Source organism: Cannabis sativa, chromosome 4 (assembly GCF_029168945.1).
Source record: "Cannabis sativa cultivar Pink pepper isolate KNU-18-1 chromosome 4, ASM2916894v1, whole genome shotgun sequence".
Classification (NCBI taxonomy): Eukaryota; Viridiplantae; Streptophyta; class Magnoliopsida; order Rosales; family Cannabaceae; genus Cannabis; species Cannabis sativa.
The window spans coordinates 75428090-75449502 of NC_083604.1; the positions used below are offsets into that span (position 1 = coordinate 75428090).

At 34.0% G+C, this 21413-nt stretch overlaps 1 protein-coding gene across 1 annotated transcript; it reads left to right on the plus strand.

Annotated features, from left to right (window-relative positions):
- Positions 1-672: 672 nt before the first annotated feature.
- LOC115712532 (B3 domain-containing protein Os03g0620400) lies at positions 673-14469 on the plus strand. The gene is made up of 10 exons (XM_061114535.1): positions 673-1146; positions 1267-1750; positions 1824-2005; positions 2104-2386; positions 2471-2593; positions 2671-2834; positions 3144-3444; positions 3522-3675; positions 13929-13950; positions 14025-14469. The coding sequence occupies exons 2-10, from the start codon at positions 1285-1287 to the stop codon at positions 14268-14270; spliced, it is 1941 nt and encodes a 646-aa protein (XP_060970518.1). The 5' UTR covers positions 673-1146; positions 1267-1284; the 3' UTR covers positions 14271-14469.
- Positions 14470-21413: the final 6944 nt, after the last annotated feature.

Sequence of the window (21413 nt, forward strand, 5' to 3'; positions counted from 1 at the left end):
TAGCCTTGTCAAAAATCCCAATCCCTTTCTCTCTCTTCCACTCAAACTCTCTCTCGGTCCCTCTTCCTTCATGCCCGATCCCAGCCCAGCCGCCTCACACAAGCGACTCCGACTTCGCCCAAACCCCAGCCACCTCACACAACCACCGCGCCGTCGCCCAGTCGACTCCGACCGAGACCCACACCCACTATCCGACCGTCATCACCGCCGCACGGAGGAGGAGAACCACCCAGGATAACCGCACCATGTCTAAGGTAATTCGGATCTGAGAAACCATTGGGGAAGAAGGGGGTCCGATGGGTCCGACGGGGTGGGTCCGATGGGTCCGACGGGCTGGGTCCGATGGTCCCGATGCATGGGTCCGATGGTCCGATGGGTTGGGTTCGATGGTCCGATGGTCATGTTGGGTTGGGTCCGATGGTCCGATGGTCCGATTTGTTAAGGTCTGATTGGAACGATAGGGTCCAATGGCTACCATATTGGGCCAATCGGACCCGAGGGGGTTTTTTATTTTCTGTCGTACGCGGTGGAGATCGTCGGGTCATAGGCGGTGGTGAGGGGGTGACGACGCGGTGGTTGTGTGAGGTGGCTGGGGTTCGGGCGAAGCCGGAGTCGCTTGTGTGAGGCGGCTGGGCTAGGATCGGGCATGAAGGAAAGATGGGACCGAGAGAGAGTTTGAGTGGAAGAGAGAGAAAGGAATTGAGATTTTTGACAAGGCTATTTTGGGGTTTTTTTGAAAATTTGTCCTATTTTAAAAATTACCTACACTAAGTGTTCTCCAAACCAATTTTGTATTAAAAAATGCATAATAATTCAAATTTCCCAATGAGTTTTATAGGACAAAAAGAACAGAAAGAAGAAAGTGTGATGTTAGAAGCTGGCGAGATCCTTTGCCTTTGCCTTTCCTTCCTATCCCTTTCTTTTCCTCTCATACATTGCCTTTAGACATTCTGAGAGAGAATGGTAAGTGGTAAGTGGTAACTGGTAACTGGTAAGGTAACCAAAGCTTCAACTCAAAATAGAGTTCTTTGTTTCAGACCAAAAGAAAGGAAAACAACAATGTCTACCAGTACTATTTCTCATGTTGCTCCTCAATTTTTCAAGAAACTCAGCAACCCTAAAAAGCTTTTCTTCAAAAATAAGTTTGTAAGTAAACTCTACTGATCTCTTCTCAATCAAGCTCACACACAATATTTAAATTTCCATACTTTTTAACTACTACTTTTACTAATACTACAACTACATATTTTGACATTTTTTCTGCAGTAAATTCCAAGAGAGTTTATGTTGAAGTTTGGTCCTAATATAGACACTTCAACTAATCCAACAGTGTTCCTAAAAGTTCCAAATGATGGTGGAGCAACATGGAAATTCAAATTAACAAAATCTGAAGATGGACGTACTTGGTTGAAAAAAGGTTGGGCTGACTTTGCAATACATTACAACCTATTAAAGTCTGAAGATTGCACATTGTCTTTCATTTATCATGAAAACCAATCTACATTCCTTGTGGGCATACTTGATGCAAGTGGAATTGAGATAAGCTATCCAGTTACTAGTAATATTGATCATCAACAAGAGCTGTCCAAGAGGCCAGAAGAAGAAGAAAAAGAAGGAGCTGATCAAGATCATAACAACCCTTCTTCTTCTACATCACCACTTCCTTCTCTGAGACCAAGAAGAACTGAACAAGGACAACAACTGAGCAGAAAAGATTCAACCTTTTTACTTGAGCCTGCCAAGAAAACAGGTTTGGTTGTTTTGTTTTGTTTTGTTTTGTTTTGTTTTTGTATCTTTTGACTGATCTGTTGATTCTATTTCAGTTAAGTTTGATTTGTCAAATAAAGAATGTTCTATACAACCAAGGAGAAAATTTAGAAGAAAAAGGAAATTGAGGGGAAAATCAAAGGCTGAAGTTCTCATGAGAGCTAAAGATTTTAAATCTAAAGACCCTTCTTTCATAGTTCCTCTGCAACCAACCTATGTTAGAGCTGGGTTTAGTATGGTAACACATAAGCTTCTTTAATGTTGATTTTGTAACTATACATTGAAAATATTTATCATATTGACTTGACTCTCTGATCTTCTTCATGTTTTGTCAAGAATGTTCCATTTAAGTTTGCAAAAACTTACCTGGGTAAGTCCCAAGATGTGATCCTTAAGGTTGAGGACGGGAGGACCTGGCCTGTTAATTTCTCTTATAGACAGTACAGAGGTTGTTCGAAAACTGCATTTGGTTGTGGTTGGAAAGAATTTGTTCAAGATAATGATTTGAAAGTAGGTGATGTTTGTGCCTTTGTTTTGAAAAAGAGCATTGGAATAATATTATTCGAAGTGGTTATATTTGATGAAAATGGAAGAGCAAATTCTCCTGTGTTATCATCAGGTAAACAAGAACTGAACTCTATTATTCTATAATAATAATGTCTTGATCGTTATCTTCACCCTTAAAATATTAAAATGTTAGAAGAAGAAGAAGAAGAAGAATCTGATCAAGATGTAGATGAAGACGAGAACCGCTCTCTACAGAAGCTGAAGAGAAAAATGACAAATAATGGTGAATACACAACTGATGAGCCTGCCAAGAAAACAGGTTTGTTTGTTTTGTTTTTGTGAATACTAAATATTAGTGCTTATAAATCTTAACATTATTTGTTAAAAATATTACAGGAAGGTTTAAACTTTGTGCTAAAAGGAGTGATGGTATAGTTGGAGAATCTGTTAATCGAAAGAAGAAGCAGATTTCAACTTTGTCCTCCACTCAAAACTTCAAATCCAGAAAACCATATTTAAAAGTTGCATTACAAGAGACACATCTGCAACTTTATCACATGGTATGTTTTTTTTACTTTTTTACGATTTTCCAACAACACGAAAACAACAAGATAACTACATAAAAATAACATGAAAATAACATCTAAATTAATTTCAAAATAACAATAAAAAAATCAACAACAAATTAATAAGAGTAGACCGTATTTTCTGTAAATAAAATAAAAAAAATCGTAAAAATATATAAAATTCCGTGAAACCGTATTTTTTTTTTAATTTTTTTTGTTATTTTTGTGTATTTGTGAAATGATCTCTATATTTTTAACCATACTTGTTTTTTTTTTTTCCATTTGTTGAATGGTGAATTCTAGGTGTTAGAAGAAGAATTTTGGAGACAAAATATCGGTGATGGAAAATGTGAACATGATGTTACTCTATGTGTTCTTCCAGAGAAAACGAAATGGCATTTAAAACTCCACATTAGTAGCCAAGCTACACCACCAAGAGCTTGGTTTGACAAAAGAGAGTGGCAGGAATTCATTGAGAACAATGATTTGAAAATTGAGGATGTCTTAATATTCGAATTGATCGAAAAAACTGAAGAAATCATTGTGTTCAACATTATCATACACCGAGTCACCCAACAAAGCCAACAATTACAATCTCATCAAGGTTAGTAACTTAATGATTTCTTGTTGGGGTAAATATTTTTAGTGCTAATTCTATATACACTTTGTTGGTATGATCAGAAGTTGAAGGCAACAATATGATATCTGAAACCAACTCCAAAGATGACACCAGCTGCCATGCTAGTAAAGACAAGCCTTCATCTTCAAAGGATGGCCAATTTTTCGGAGAAGGAACGGAACAATGCTGTTATCCTAGTTTCGAAGTGAAATTGGGAGAATCTGTAAAGTCCTTTTTTGGCAAGTTAGGTGACAAAATAATTTTTCCTTTTTTATGGTAAGATTGCTATGCATTCATTTTCGAAATCTTACCTCTTTTATTCGGTTATTAGCTGCCATTTTCCTTGTTTGGAAAGTTGCACTTTCAGCTGAACTTTCCTTTGTTGAAAACTTCTCAAAAGAGAAGGAATTCTCTTTTGGAAAGTTGTATTTTTTAGGGAAACCTTGTTTATTGCCTTTTCCTTATTGATTTCGATTGTATCTTGATACAATCAGAATATCTAATCTGTTTTTTAAGTGGGAATCAAGCATTGAAAGAAGATCGGACCCGATTTTAGTAAGTTTCCCGTTTCTGGGTAGATCTGCTTCGTCAGCAACCGAATCTGATGTAGCAGATCGTGTTTCTTTTGGAAAGTTTTTGTACAGCTGCTAATTCGAACTTGTGGTTGCCTCTTTGGTTTCTATGATCTATAAATAGAGCCTAGAGAGCAACCATTCGAATTACCTCTTCCATTATTCATTTTTTGCATTTATCATTTGTGAGAAGAGAGTGTTTCTTTGTTTTGTGAGAGCCTAGTTGTTCACCTAGGTTCTAGTTGTTCTATTTCTGTTCTTACTCTATCCTAGAGGTTGTGAAGAACTACTTGACAGAACAAGAGATTGGTCTTCGGGAGAAGACTTGATAAAGCCTTACTTCGGGAGGAAGTAAGCACTTGGTCTTCGGGAGAAGACTTGCTAAAGCCTTACTTCGGGAGGAAGTAAGCACTCACACTTCAAAGACGAAGGGAGTTCGGGCTTGAAGGTGTTTCAAGAAGTCAGATTCATAAAGTGGATTACAAAGGATTGCGGCAATACTTTAGAGGGAGTCTAAACTTGTTTAAGTCAATTGTCTTTGTAATTTTGATACTTTATTAATTGATTTCATTCTCTGGGCGTGGCCCCGTGGACTAGGAGTGTTCGGGAGAACACTGATACCACGTATAAATCTCTTGTGTCAAGTTATTTATTTTTCTGCAAATATTTTATATTCTGCCTGTTTCGTTTTGCTGTAGCAGAATTACTTTCTGCTGCTGCAAACGCTTACAGTTTTTATATTTTCTTATATACAACTGACATTTGCAAAAACACGGTTTTTCAATTGGTATCAGAGCGGGACACTAAACTCTTAGTGTGGTCCTATAACGTTTTTGTTAGAATGCCATTTTTTGCAGAAGGAAGTTCTATTTCTAGACCACCATTGCTTAATGACTCTAACTATCCTTACTGGAAAGTTAGAATGAGAGCCTTCATCAAATCTCAAGATGAGAAGGCGTGGAGAATGGTTCTATCAGGTTGGTCTCCTCCAGTTGAGACAGATTCTTCAGGTAATACTATTATAAAATCTGAACTGGAATGGTCTATTGAAGATGATAAACTATCTGCCTACAATAGCAAAGCCTTGCATGCTATCTTTAATGGTATAGGTGAGGGTTACATTAAACTTATATCATCTTGTGTTTTTGCTAAGGAAGCTTGGGAGATTCTTCAAACTCAGTTTGAAGGAACTTCTGATGTGAAAAGATCTAGATTTATCATGCTTCAAACTAAATTTGATGAGCTTAGAATGTCTGATAATGAAACTTTAATTGAATTCTATGAAAAATTGTCTGACATTGCTAATGAATATTTTGCTCTTGGAGAAAAGCTTCGATGACTCGTTCTTGTGAGAAAAATTGTTAGAGTTCTTCCGTAAAGGTTTGATACGAAACTTTTGGCAATGGAGGAAGCTAAAGATTTTAGCACTATGAAAGTGGAAGAATTGATGGGTTCCTTACGTACTTTTGAATTAAATCAACAGATTAAACAAAAGGACAAACCCAAATCCATTGCTGATAAAGGTAAAAGTATTGCTTTGAAAGTTGCTGATAATGAAAATTCTGATAGTGAATGTGATGATGAGATTGCTTTATTAACTAAGAATTTTCAGAAATATATGAAAAAGATGGGAAATAAAAAGAATATTTCGAAAGGTTCAAAAGGTAATACTTTCATTAAACCTTCTGTCTCTAACAAAAAGGGAATTCAGTGCAGGGAATGTGAAGGTTTTGGGCATATTCAATCTGAGTGTGCAAACACTTTGAAAAAGAATAAGAAAAGTTTCAATGTCACTTGGAGTGATGATGAAACCGAAAGTGATGAAGATATTACTGAAAATGTCGCCCTAACCTCTGTTATGACTAATGTGTTGTGTGATTCACAGGTGAAAGATAGATTGGTATGTCTGAATAATACCACCAAACAAGAGGAATCAGATTCAGATGAGTCTGAAATCTGTGAAGAATCTCTTGCTGAATCATACAAAGTCATGTATGAAAAATGGATTCAGGTTGCTTCTGAAAATAGAGAGTTGAATAAATTGAATAAAAAATTGTCTCATCAGATTGAAATGTGTGAGTTGAAAATAAAAGAATATGAGACAAGTGTTTGTGATAAAGATGATAAAATCTCTCTATTGAAGAAGGAACTTGAAAACTTTAAGAAAAATGTTCAAATGCTTAATCCTGGATCTTCTATTTTTGAAAAAGCTCAGAATGCAGGTCAGAGAGGTTTTGCAGGCCTTGGTTCTAATGGAATGGAAAGTTCTGGAGTCACGAAGTTTGTAAAATCTAGTGTTCCAACGAATCACCGTGAGGCTACAAACTCGCCGTAACAGCTTTCACGCTGTACCGTGGCAAGAAGAACAAATTTTCTGATGCTGCAAAATCTCCAGGATTTTCGAAAAAGGTAAAATCTCAGGTAAAAAGATTTGTTCCCATTTGTCATTTTTGTGGTAGAAAAGGACATATCAGACCTAAATGTTTCACATTGAACAACCTGTTTAAAACAAATTATTTTGATAATTTGAAAAAATCTCAAAAGAAACATAAAGGCTTGAAACAAATATGGGTGAAAAAGAAGTGTCTAGCTGGTTTTTCTGATAAAACTGCTGCATCTCAAATGTGGTATTTTGACAGTGGTTGCTCTAGACATATGACAGGTGACAAGGATTTTTTGACTAACATTCGGCCTATGCAATGTGGAGAAGTCACTTTTGGTAATGGCTTATCTGGAAAAGTTGTTGGTATGGGAACTCTAAATTTTGAAGGGTTACCTAGACTGAAAAATGTGATGTTAGTTGAAGGACTGATGGCTAATTTACTTAGCATCAGTCAAATCTGTGATCAAGGGTTTACTGTTTCTTTTGATAGTGATCATTGTTATGTTCTGAATGATGACAATGAATGTATCTTGCAAGGATTTCGATCCAATGATAACTATTACACTCTAACCCCTGTGTTTACTTGTCACTCAGCTATCAACAACACCACAGATCTGTGGCATGCCAAGCTTGAGCATATTAATTTTAAAAACCTGAAAAAACTGTCAAATGCAGGTATTGTTCGAGGTCTTCCCAAGCTTGGTAAGGAAAGTGAAGGTAAGTGTGAACCGTGTCAACTTGGAAAGCAATTAAAAATCACTCACAAGCCTGTGTCTGATATCAATACCTCAAAGGTATTGGAATTGCTTCACATGGATCTTATGGGTCCAATCCAAGTTGAAAGTTTGAATGGTAAACGATATATCTTTGTGTGTGTTGATGATTTCTCTCGTTTTACTTGGGTAGATTTCTTAAGAGAAAAATCTGACACTTTTGATGCCTTTAAAACTCTTTGTCTGAGATTAAGAGTTGAGAAAGGTTGTAATATTGGGAAAATTGTTCGAATTCGAAGTGATCATGGTAAGGAGTTTGAAAATTCTGTGTATGATGATTTTTGCAAGTCTACAGGTATAACTCATGAATTTTCAGCTCCCAAAACTCCTCAACAAAATGGAGTTGTTGAGAGGAAGAATCGAACTTTGCAGGAAATGGCAAGAGTGATGTTAAATAGCAAGAAGTTGACAAAGCGATTATGGGCTGAAGCTATTAACACAGCTTGCTACATAATAAACAGAGTGTTTATTCGTCCAGGTACCTCAAAAACATCTTATGAAATCTGGAAAGGTAAGCGCCCCAATGTAAGTCATTTTCATGTTTTTGGATGTGTGTGTTATGTCTATAGAGATCGTGAGCATATTGGTAAATTTGATGCTAAAAGTGATGTTGGTGTGTTTATTGGATATTCCTTAAACAGTAGAGCTTATCGTGTTTATAACATGAGAACTCAAACTGTTTTGGAATCAGCTAATGTGGTTGTTGATGATTTTAGAGATTTTTCAGAGTTTTCCACAGAAGCCAAGATAGATAGTCTCATGGATACTCCTCCAAAAGTTGTAACAGCAGATCCTGATGCAGCAGAACCCATTGCTGGTGCTGCAAATGACGAATCTGCTTCTGCAACTGAAACTGGAGAACCAGAACCGCCTATCTTGACTCATCCAAACATCATTACTGATTCTATTCAGAAAGAACCAAGCACCAGAGTCAAACTGAATCATCCAAAAGATCTCATCCTTGGAAATCCTGAAGAAAGCATGGTAACTCGCAGAAGGTATATTAATTTAATCAGCTTTCTTTGCTTTGTTTCTCAATATGAACCGAAAAATGTGAAGGAAGCCATGACCTTTGAGGAATGGCTCAATGCAATGCAAGAGGAACTCAACCAATTTGTTCGCAACAATGTATGGATTTTGGTCCGAAGACCAAAAGGTATAAATGTTATTGGAACAAAGTGGTTGTTTAAAAATAAAAGTGATGAGTTCGGTACAATTGTAAGAAACAAGGCTCGTTTGGTGGCACAAGGGTACACTCAGGTAGAAGGTATTGATTTTGATGAAACTTTTGCTCCTGTTGCAAGATTAGAATCAATACGTTTACTTTTATGTATTGCTTGTATTCTCAATATTAAATTGTTTCAAATGGATGTGAAATCTGCCTTCCTTAATGGTATTTTGAATGAGGAAGTTTATGTTGAGCAACCAAAAGGATTCGAAGATCCTCAATTTCCAGACCATGTATACAAACTTGAAAAAGCTTTGTATGGTCTGAAACAAGCTCCTCGAGCTTGGTATGAAAGGTTGACTCAATTTTTACTTTCTCATGGCTATCACAGAGGTAGTGTGGATAAAACTCTTTTCATCAAACATATAAAATCTGATTTTATCATTGCTCAAATTTATGTTGATGATATAGTTTTTGGTTCTACATTTAACCATGAAGTGCAGGTATTTGTTGATCAAATGAAAAGTGAATTTGAAATGAGCATGGTTGGTGAGCTTAATTTCTTTCTGGGTCTTCAAGTGAGACAAATGGAAGGAGGTACATTTGTATCTCAAAGCAAGTATGCTAAGAACCTTGTCAAGAAATTTGGCCTTGAATCGGCTAAGCAGGTAAGTACTCCTATGAGCACCACACTGAAATTAACAAAAGATGAGAATGGAGTAAAGGTAGACACTACACTCTATCGTAGCATGATTGGAAGTCTTTTGTATTTAACTGCTAGTCGTCCTGATATATGTTACAGTGTGGGAGTGTGTGCTAGATATCAAAGTAATCCTATGGAATCTCATGTATCAGTTGTAAAAAGGATTATTAGATATGTTAATAGCACTCCTGATTATGGAATTTGGTACTCGAAAGATACCAATTCAAATCTTGCTTGTTTTAGTGATGCAGATTGGGCAGGAAATGCTGATGATCGAAAGAGCACAAGTGGAGGGTGCTTCTTCCTTGGGAATAATCTAGTATCTTGGCATAGCAAGAAACAGAATTCCATCTCCTTATCCACTGCCGAAGCTGAGTACATAGCTGCTGGCAGTTGTTGCACTCAACTATTGTGGTTGAAACAAATGTTGATTGATTATGGGTTTGATTTGGGTGCTTTGACTATTTTTTGTGACAATACTAGTGCCATAAATATTTCCAAAAATCCTGTTCAACACTCTAGAACAAAGCACATTGATATAAGACACCACTTTATTAGGGAACTTGTTGAAAATAAATCATTGCAATTAGAATATGTTGATACTGAAAAACAATTAGCTGATATTTTCACAAAGGCCCTAGATGCAAGTCGCTTTGACTCCCTCAGAAAATCTTTGGGAGTTTGCATTGTTTAATTTTATCTGTTCATAATTCTGGTACAATAATATTATGTGATTCTTTTCTAGCTCTTAATCATCTATCATTGTATTTTGACAAATCATGTTTATGCTTTTGGTTTATAATTAGTTAGGATCTCTGTCTGATCATACCTTGTGATGTTGTGCTAAAAGGTTCATGTTACTCTCTATGTGTGTCTAGGATTAAATAATGTTCTTATACAGAGTTGAGCAATTTTTGTTTCAGTCTTGTCAGGCCCCTTGCTGGAATAGAGCTACCCATACTGAGGTGTGAAAGCCATCTGATGAGTAAGCTGGAACATTGTAATTAGCAACTATGATGAGGATGCACTACCATAGAAAAGGGCTACCTTCAGTATGGTGTGAAAGCATCCAGTTGCGGGATCAAATTGAAAAAGGCGAAAATGAAAAATCTTGCCAAGGACAATGATCCTATTTTCACTGCACACACCTATGTCTGACAAGTGTGTTCAAATCTGTAAGTCTCCTCTATTAAAATTAAATTGATAATCCTGGTTCACAATTTTCAGTCACATGCATATCTTTTTCCACAACATCAATTAAGTATGATTATTTCATGAGATACTAATTAGTTATTTTCCTTAAAAGCATAACATGTAATTCATTTTGTCAATTGTCAATGATATTTGATTTCCTTTGCTTGGTTCGAATCACATATATTTATTGTACACATTATACTTTATTTTCGGTTTTATTTTAAATAAATAAATAAAAAAAAGGAGGGAGGCGTGTGACTTGCTTCATGGGTTAAGAAAATCTTGTGCATAAATGGTAAGTATCAACATTCATTCTCTCTTTGATTTATTATGATATTTTTTCAAGTAAAGATTAATCTTTATATGGTAATGTGCCTTTATTCTTGAAAGATTGATTTATTTTTGGAAAAATTTGTTGGCTTTTCTAGTTTCCTTTTATTTTTTTTAAAAAGGGGAAAGGAGTTGAGAAGTGGGCGGTTTCCTCTTTTGGTTCATGGGCTGGCGGTTACCTTTTGAATTTTCAAAATTGGTTTCCTTTTTCTTGTTTTGATTCCAAGGTTATATAAACCAAATTTTGACACTTATTTCACCACCTACCCGAACCTTCTTCTTGTTTCTTTGTCTGTCACTATTCATCTTCTCCTTCAATTCCAAAATGGTGAGAACCAAGAATCTAGGGCACACTAAAAAATTAGAAGAAACCGTTCCAACTCCTTCTAGTGCACCCCCTGCTGCTTCAGTTCCTCCTCCTGCTGTTGCAAAGCCTGGAGATTCATCGCTTCCCCAGCGTGAATCTCAAGCCGTGAAGCCAAAACGTCCACCCAAGCAAGTTGCTCGCAAATCGGTAAGGCCCTATCGCACCTGGACTTCCTCATCTGAATCCTCGAAGGAATCTCCTCCTCCATTGGCTGTTCCTCCTCCTGCTGCATCAATGGCTGGCACCACTCCAACAGGCCCTTCCACTCGAACTCGAGCCCAGCAAGCCTCGGCTGAGAAAGAACTTCAAGCCTCTCAATCTCGAGAGAAGACTGTTCCTCCAGCCAAGAAGAAACTCAAGACTAATCCTCCCTCGGCTTCCTCGAGTTCCAGTTCAGAAGAAGAGGATCCAATGGAAGTCTCTTCAGACAAATCAGTATCTCTGCATACTGAGAAGGACAGTGAGGACACAGAACTCGAGCCAGAGCCTCCTCGTTCAAAAACTGCTTCTGCAGCAAAGGCCTCTGCTGCTGCCAAAGGCAAGCAGCCCATGGAAGATCCTCCATCTGGTAATAACCCTTCCTCTATCTCTGGTTGTCCAACTTTTTACTATCGAGACAATGAGCGTGACTGGAATCTCTATGCAACTCGTAAGTTTGAAAGTGAGAGGAATTATGATTTGCATGCCCATCATGTTTATGGTATTGTAAAGTTCATTCAATTTCATCAATGGGAAAACACTCTTACTGGTTTCATTGGATTCATTGCTAACATTATTAAAGAGTTTTATGCTAATCTTACTAATGATTTCCTTGATGAGAACTCTAGACTGTATAGGAGAGTTTATGTTAGGGGTCACTGGTTCTCTTTTTCTGAAAAGGACATTGCTCAGGCTCTGCAATTGCCTGAGAATGTATCTAATGCTGTGATGTCCATGGACCGTGACTTGATGCACTCTGAACTCACTGGTGCTCGTTCAGAATTGAAACCAGGGGAGAGTCTTCGAATTACTCACCTCACTTTTGCTCATGCTTCCCTTATGCGGTTTGCACTAAGCAATTGGGTTCCAAATTCGAACAAGACCGTGGTGTCTCAAGAAGTGGCTACACTCCTATACCGCATCACCTCTGGAACTTCCATTGATCTAGCCTCTCATATTCTCAACCAGATTGTCTCCTTTCGAAGAGGTAAAAAGCCAACCTTCAAACTTGTATTTCCAAATCTAATCTATAAGGTTTTATCCTCTCAGAAGAATGTGGCCCAAGCACATGAAACACTTGAGCCTCCCATCACTGGCCCTACATTCCAACCTTCTGAATATTTTGATGGTGTTTTCCAAAAACGGCCAAAGGCTGGTGCTGCTGCTGCTTCTGCTGGTGCAAGTTCAGGCTCTGCTGCTGCAGAACTCCTGGAAGTCAAGTCTGAACTTCAGAATGTGTACACTCGTCTTGAAGCAATGGCTGATGTCCAGCATGACATGTCCAGGCAACTGTCCACTTTGATTAAACTCTACAAAAATTAAAGTGTTATAGTTTGTTTCTTTTTCATTAAACTTTGGTTTATTTTTTGTTCTTTGTTTACTTTGGCACTCCGATAAACAAAAAGGGGGAGAGATATTTATTTTTTGGTTTGTTGCCCAACTCTGGACCTTTTTTTCAGGGGGAGTTGTGGTTTGATAGTACTTGTGAACTTCATGTTTAAAGTTAGCATGTTTTTTGATTTTATTGTTATATTCGATTATGTTACTCAAGGGGAGTAGTATTTTTTTTTTGCTCTTGCTAACTTTGCTTTGCAGGTACTTTATGGTAAAAATTATTTTGTTCATCTAAAGTGCCAAAGGGGGAGATTGTAAAGTCCTTTTTTGGCAAGTTAGGTGACAAAATAATTTTTCCTTTTTTATGGTAAGATTGCTATGCATTCATTTTCGAAATCTTACCTCTTTTATTCGGTTATTAGCTGCCATTTTCCTTGTTTGGAAAGTTGCACTTTCAGCTGAACTTTCCTTTGTTGAAAACTTCTCAAAAGAGAAGGAATTCTCTTTTGGAAAGTTGTATTTTTTAGGGAAACCTTGTTTATTGCCTTTTCCTTATTGATTTCGATTGTATCTTGATACAATCAGAATATCTAATCTGTTTTTGGCAGGAATCAAGCATTGAAAGAAGATCGGACCCGATTTTAGTAAGTTTCCCGTTTCTGGGTAGATCTGCTTCGTCAGCAACCGAATCTGATGTAGCAGATCGTGTTTCTTTTGGAAAGTTTTTGTACAGCTGCTAATTCGAACTTGTGGTTGCCTCTTTGGTTTCTATGATCTATAAATAGAGCCTAGAGAGCAACCATTCGAATTACCTCTTCCATTATTCATTTTTTGCATTTATCATTTGTGAGAAGAGAGTGTTTCTTTGTTTTGTGAGAGCCTAGTTGTTCACCTAGGTTCTAGTTGTTCTATTTCTGTTCTTACTCTATCCTAGAGGTTGTGAAGAACTACTTGACAGAACAAGAGATTGGTCTTCGGGAGAAGACTTGATAAAGCCTTACTTCGGGAGGAAGTAAGCACTTGGTCTTCGGGAGAAGACTTGCTAAAGCCTTACTTCGGGAGGAAGTAAGCACTCACACTTCAAAGACGAAGGGAGTTCGGGCTTGAAGGTGTTTCAAGAAGTCAGATTCATAAAGTGGATTACAAAGGATTGCGGCAATACTTTAGAGGGAGTCTAAACTTGTTTAAGTCAATTGTCTTTGTAATTTTGATACTTTATTAATTGATTTCATTCTCTGGGCGTGGCCCCGTGGACTAGGAGTGTTCGGGAGAACACTGATACCACGTATAAATCTCTTGTGTCAAGTTATTTATTTTTCTGCAAATATTTTATATTCTGCCTGTTTCGTTTTGCTGTAGCAGAATTACTTTCTGCTGCTGCTGCAAACGCTTACAGTTTTTATATTTTCTTATATACAACTGACATTTGCAAAAACACGGTTTTTCAGAATCTATTGATGAAGTACAGGTATGAAAATGTCATAAATATTTAAAAACACGATTTTATTTTATTTTATTTGTGTATATGACATTTTGTAGCAGATTCCGAATGATTTTGTAAGGAAACATTTTGAAGAAAAGCCAGAAGCTGTGAAAATCCAGGACAAGGAGAAGAAATTTTGGGAGGCTGATTTGAGATGGAGTTCAGATCAAGTGATTTTATGTGATGGATGGTCTAAATTTGCAAGGCAAAATGGGCTACGTCCTGGAGATCCTTGTCTATTTCAGATGGTTAGCAACGAAATGGATCGTATTGTGCTCAAAGTTACCGTTATCTTTTATGTTTGATTACATCACAAGTAATCATCTTGTATATCCTAGCTAGTACAAAGACAAAGCTTGTGAAGTGTGTTAATGGTGAGAGACAACTCTCTTCACCTAGGTGATGCGTATGCATCTTTGAGCTAATCAAGAGATATCAAGTTCACATATTTAAACAAATAGTTTGATTCAACAGTAGTATAAATGTAGTAATTATGCAAAATCATTAATATTATATTAAACCAATAAAAATTTATCATATTAGACTGTGGCATGCTCACCGTAGCATTTAATATAATTTTTTCAACGAAAAAGGTAAATAGCTAACAAAAAGAAAATTTAAGTATTTTTGTTACCAAAAAATTAATTTTAATGATTAATTGTTAAAAAATATAAAACATAAATAGTTTTGTTGCTAATATCCCTTAAAATAAAATAATAATAAGATAAATAAAAATTAGAACAACTACTTACAAAAAATTATTTGTATAAGAAGATACAAATAATTAAAAGTTAAAATGACTGTTACTTACCACTGTTTGGCTAAAGGTCAGACATGATCAATAACATAACTTTCCAATTAGCAAGTAATATATAAGTGAAAATATAAACAAATTTATATTTTATTGATACTTGTAAAAAAAAAAATTAAGGATATGTCTCCCTTAAAACATATATATAAATATATATATATATATATTATAAGTTAATTTGGATTTTTGCTCTTGAATTTTGACATGTACTAAATTATGCTTTTGAACTTTTTAGGTCGTAAAAAATTCTCCTCGAACTATTGAGATTGTTGGATTTAAGGACTTTTGTCCAATTTTATTAAAGAAAGTCTGAAGTAGATGAAAATTTAGGGAGTACAATTCTGTATATGTTAAAGTTCAGGAGACATGATATTGTAAATATCAAAATTTGGGGGCACGATTTCGTATATGGACAACTACATATTAGTAAAATTGAAAAAAAAAAATTAAAAAATCTTTAAATCCAACAATTTGAATAGTTCAAAAAGAATTTTTAACGACCTCAAAAGTAAGAATAGATATTTAAATTATTAATGATAAAACTACAATTGAAACAATTGCTGTCAATCACATAAAAATTCAAAACAAATTGGTATCTTAGAGCATCTCCAAGGAGCTCATCAAATTTAGTGTCACACTATCACTAAATTTGATGTTAAAAACTATCTTCACTCCAACCACAACACCAAAAATTACACTAAAAAATTATTCCTTATTATTATATTAATGTTTTAATAAAATAAAAAAAATAATATTATATTAATTAACTAAAACTACCACAAACTAAAATACACCCTTCTAAATAAAATAGTCACACGTGTAACAGATAGTTTGAACTTTATTTTCAGCTTGTTAAATTTTTTTAAATTTTACAAAATATCTTAAGTAATTATAATATACAAAACCATAAAAAAAAAATAGACTAAAAAAATATCTCAAATGGGAAAACAAGTAAAAGTACATCAATATACTACTTTTTTAAAAAAATACATTATAATTTCATAAATTCAATTAATAATATAAATATATATTAATTAAATATAATATAATATAATATATATATATAAAAAAAAAAAAAAGTGAATGCCGTGTGCTACAGTGCACGGCATATATACCGTGGACTGTAGCTTCCACTCCAAATTCAACATATATATGCAACCTCCTTGGATAAGAATTCATCACCAAATAAAAGATTTGCTGCGTCCTTGGTGATGCTCTTAGAACTAAATATCTTTATATATTAAAAGTGCTTATCTAACGGCAATTCTTGGTTTAACAGCCATTCTTGGTTTAACAGAATATACTTTAAAAATAAAAGAATATTCTGTTAAATTTAACTGAAGATTAACGTTTGAAGTTAACACTTCTCTAATCTTATACGACCATCCTTCTCTAACCTTACGAATAGTTTCAAAAGCCCTAACCTAACCAGGATCTCTCACTCCCACTCCCACTCCCACTCCCACTCCCAATCGATTATTGCCACTGCCTTCTTTCTCTGAAATGTCGGTGATACCACGACGCTTGTCTGCTTCGAGAATCAGGTTGAAGCTTTGGAGAAGATCGAATTTCCCAAAGTTAATTGGAATTCGATTACTCCAATCACTGATAAGGGTTCACCTTATGCGAATTTTTGGATGGAGAGGTGGATCATCATCTCCGTCTCTGATTATGCATCTGATTCACTTAGAAAGCTCGTGAAGATCAAGGGATGGCAGGTCTTGACGATTGGCAACTCCAAAACGCCGTCGGATTGGAGCCTTAAAGGTGCGATCTTCCACCCTTTTTCTCCTCAGCTTTTCTTCTCATTTTCATTCTTTGTCTCTTTCTCTTGCTCAAATCAGAAAGATGTGTGCATTATTTTATACATATAATTTTTGGAAAACATCATTTACCCATTTTTTTTTTTTTGAAATCAATGAAAGATAAAATTTGCCGCCTTTATAATATGTATGTATAAATATGTATATGAGAGAGAGCTCTCTCTTAGAAATTTCAGAACTTCCCATTGCTTTCAGTTTCAGGTGGCTGAAGAACTCTTCACTTCGCTTTCAGTCGTCGGAGAAAGGCTCGACGATTCTTTACTGTTAGTCTACATGGGTGTACGAACGTATCAATTTGATAATTGATCTTTTTTTTTTTCGAATCTATGGGATTTTGCTTTCAATCTGTACTTTCCACCCGATTAGTAGCCAGTTCTTTGGATTTCTACTAACTTTTTTTTTTCTTTAATTTGATTTCTTTCAGTTTCAGGTCGCTGTTCGCTTCGCTTTCAGTCGTTGGAGAAATGCTCGACTCCACTGTTGTCTGGTGAGATTCTTTGATGTTAGTCTACATGGGTGTACGAACGTATCAATTTGATAATTGATCTTTTTTTTTTTTCCGAATCTCTGCACATTTTGCTTTCAATCTGTACTCATCTAAAGCTTTCCACCCGATTAGTAGCCAGTTCTTTGGATTTTTACTAACCTTTTTCTTTCTTTCTTTTGGATTTCTTTTAATTTGATTTCTTTCAGTTTTAGGTCGCTGTTCGCTTCGCTTTCAGTCGTCGGAGAAAGGCTCGACTCCACTCGCTGTTGTTGTCTAGTGAGACTTTTCTTTTTTGCTATTAGATTTTTCTTGAATATTTATTATTAATCTCTCTTTCTAATTCTTATAACTAAATAATAAACCTGTACTTTCCGCTTATAAAATCCTTTATAAAAATTCTTATTATACGCAGAATTATCATCTAAATAAATGCAAGTCTATATGTTAATTGTAGTGTTTAGATTGGGTGGATGGTCCCCTTTATAGCGGTTCCCTATATCAGATTATATGCCAAATGTTTCATCAACAAAAGAAATACATATTAACTTTTTTCTTTCTTTCATTCATTTTTATGTTAAAATTGGATTTGGTTTTCTTCATAGGCTTTAATTTTCTCACTTTTTTTTCTTTCTTTCTCCAGGGGCTCTGCTGAAACTGATATAATGGATATTTTATGTATTATAATGATGGTTTTTCATGTTTTTGGTTGCACAATTCTATCGTTTCTTATGTATTTCATGTACTACTTATATAAATGGTCCTATTTTAATATATTTTTTTCCACGGTCAATTTACTCCTTTTTTAATTTGTTCGTGGACTACAATGTTGTGTCAAAAAACTAGTGGGGCATTACTTTTTTCCTAACCACAATAGTTATCATATTTGATTTTCTTCAAATGTATGAGTTTATTCTTTTTCATGTTAATTCCTCACACTATAAACGTAAACTTACTCTTATTGTAATTTTTCTTGCAATTTCAATTTTTCAATCTTTTCAAGTAATGGCACTTTTAATTGGAAATGAGTATTCTGAACCTTAGAAGTCTTTTGAAAAGGCAAAAAGACTTTACACTATAAACATTTTTTTTTGCTTTTATGATAGCGGTTAAAGTACTAAAGAGCATCATAGACATTTGTTGCACATAAAAACTGTTTTTGTGTGTAGTTGCGATTAGTTAATAAAATTATTATTATTATTATTATTATTATTATTATTATTATTATTATTATTATTATTATTATTATTATTGCATTCGATGTGGATGGAAGGTGAGCAAAGAATATGGTATTCAAATGTGATCATTTGTAAGCTGGATTATATCCATTATTATCTATAATAATGTATGTTTTTTCTGTTGGATATATAGGAGAAGAAGGAAGCAGTGTATCAACCATCAACCTGTTCAGTTCACGTGTTTTCCAGGTAAGGCAGCTGTTTATTCTGTATTTTCCTTACTTGTTTAATTTTAGACAAGTTCCTATGTTCTAATTCCTCAATATTATGCTGGCTTTTAGAGGAGAGGAGCTATGGGATCAGCTCGAGTACTTGTTAGGCACTTCAATTTTATACTGGTTTTTTACATCCTTATTACTGTTGGATTGATTATTCTTTATATTATACTCTCATATTTATTTGTGAGATTACCTAAGTCAAAGTCATTGTCTCAATTCATAATTTGTAAGACCTACATGTCTTATCTCTTCCACTATCTTCGTCTCCTGCAGGAAAATATTTGGAATGTTGCAAAGAAAGCCTTTGATCCAATATATATCCTCCTTAGCTCGTTAGTTGCTAAGGGTTTGATAGCTGCATGAAAGACAGAATTGCCTACTGTGATTCCACCTGAAGTTCCTCCTCAAACTCAAAAGAAGAGTCGGACTGTTACTAGCACAGGCTCTGTCCCATTGTCCTCAGTTTCAGCTTCCCCTGTTTTTTCAACTCATCTCTCTCAAAACCTGATTCAAGTGTTGCCAATCAACCAACTTGGAGATTAAGAATTGCCTCTATATCACTGAAACAACCACTTTATACTTATATTTCATTTTTGGTTTGGTTTAATCACATTACATTTAGTCGAGCTTCTTGAGTAATGGATTTCTTGCTGCAAGGTTTTTGGAATGTTGAGAAAAATATGATTGGGATAGTGATGAAATATGTTTTTTTTAGTAGAATTGATATTTCCTTTATCTCTTGCATATTTATTAATTTGTTTATTTGTCTTTTTACATACCATTCCTTTAGTATACAAGATGTGTTTTAATATTTTCTCTCAGTCATGTTTGTATAATAGCTAGCTAACAGTTACTAAAAAGTGTTTGTGTTGTAAGCCCATACATATGCAGTTTTGGATTATGTGAAGATATAGTGCTTCACCAACTCATCCCCACATCAAACCATGAATGTTTTGTTTCTCATTGTAACAATCAAAACTATACGTTCTATATACTTGGATAATTATGGGTCATACTCATGATTGTTACTATCCTATTTATTTAATTTGTTTTATTTCAGAATCTAAGCTATCTAAGCTATATCCTATTTTGATTGTTACAATAAGAGCAAATAAAAAAGATATATGTTACTTTGTACCACTTGTACACAAAGTTTTTATCTTTATGGACACATTAAATTTTGAAAAATAATTAAAAAAAAAGTATAAAGAAAAAAAAAAGAGATAACTGCCATCATAAATACAATTCATAAAGAAATAGGAAAACGTAAAATAAAGTGTGCTTAGGAGGAATGAAAACATAAAAAGAGTAATGAGAATAGAAATAAAAGTAAAAATGAAATAGAATAAAACTCAAAATGTAATAATGTATGAAAAAAAAATTAATATAAAAATTATTAGTTTTTTTTTTATATAATGTCTTGGAATAGAATTTATTTTCATTTCAAAATGAAATAATTAATTTACCAAAATATTAGAAAGGTCATTTTATTGGAATGACATTTCAATACTTTAATATGTAATCAAATAAGACAATGGAATGAAAATTATCTCTTTTTATTCTATTTCATTTCATACTTCCACTCAAATTATAAAGTATATATAGAAGATACATCACAAGTTTCTAATTTATCCTTGTCTTTTTTTGCATAAGAAATTAAATTATAAAAAAGTTTTATTACTACAAAAAAGTTTATTTTTGCCGGTTTTAAATTGACCCAAAATCGGATATTATTTGCCCTAATTTCCAATTGATACTTTTCAGATACTAGCTCAAATATGCAAAATCTAATTTCTTTTACTTGTTGGATAGTTTGCATTGAAAAAATAAATCAATATATAAAGATTAATATATCAATCAATTATATACATAAAAGAGAGATATGAGACAGTGACATGACACTTTAGAATCTCTCCAAATAGCACTATTTATTTTCTTCTTAATTCTCTTATTTTTTTAATCTTTTATTAAATATATAAATATTTATTCATTTTCTCATATTTTTCTCTATTTTTTAAACTTTTATCTATCTAAAATATCTCAAACCTATCTATTTATTTTTGTACTTTTTTTAAAAAGTAAAAAATCTATATACTACTCTAAATCGTAAAACAATTCTAAAGCAAACAAAAAATACAAATAGATATCTTTATATATTAAAAGTGCTTATCTAATGGTATTTCTCAATTTGTGTTTTTTTTTTAAATTGAGTAGGTTTTTCAAAAGGAGAGTTCAGTTGTATGTAGATCCAAAACGAACGATGAGTTGAAAGTACAATCAATTCACCATTCAAGCAGCTGAATCAATGGAAGATTAGGAAGAAGTTTCACTATACTCTTTTTAGTTTTTCAAATAATATTCCATATATTAAGACTTCTTTAATAATTTTTTCTTCTATTTTAAGATCGCACATTTTCTTTAATTTTAGTTACATAATGTTTGTTTTAAATTTTGCAAAACTTATATTTTGTTTCTCTAAATTTTCTATAATTAAATAATAAGTATTATTTTGTTATGACTTAAATATACTTAATTATATTTTACTAACCAAATATAATAGCACACATATTATTTTAATAAAACAAATCATTCGCATGATCATACACTTAGATACAATCTAAATAAAAAAACATAAAATTAAATTTTAAATAAAACTAATATTTACGTGCCTCGGCACGTAACTTTTAACTAGTATATTTAAATAAGCATATATAGAGGTAGTTAAATAAGTAAATTTTAATGATATGTCCATTATTCCAAAAAAAAAAAAAAATGATATGTATAGAAAGTATATCTAAACAGAAGCTTTTGTGCATTTATTTTTCATATACACACATGCATATATGATGGGCAAAATAAAAATAAGTTTGAGAA

Bases quoted from the DNA above. Each gene is read 5' to 3' on its own strand.
- LOC115712532 (XM_061114535.1), top strand. From the start codon at position 1,285: ATGTTGAAGTTTGGTCCTAATATAGACACTTCAACTAATCCAACAGTG. The intron at 2,387-2,470 runs GTAAACAAGAAC...AAATGTTAGAAG, and splicing joins TTCTCCTGTGTTATCATCAG to AAGAAGAAGAAGAAGAATCT. The intron at 3,445-3,521 runs GTTAGTAACTTA...TGGTATGATCAG, and splicing joins ACAATTACAATCTCATCAAG to AAGTTGAAGGCAACAATATG.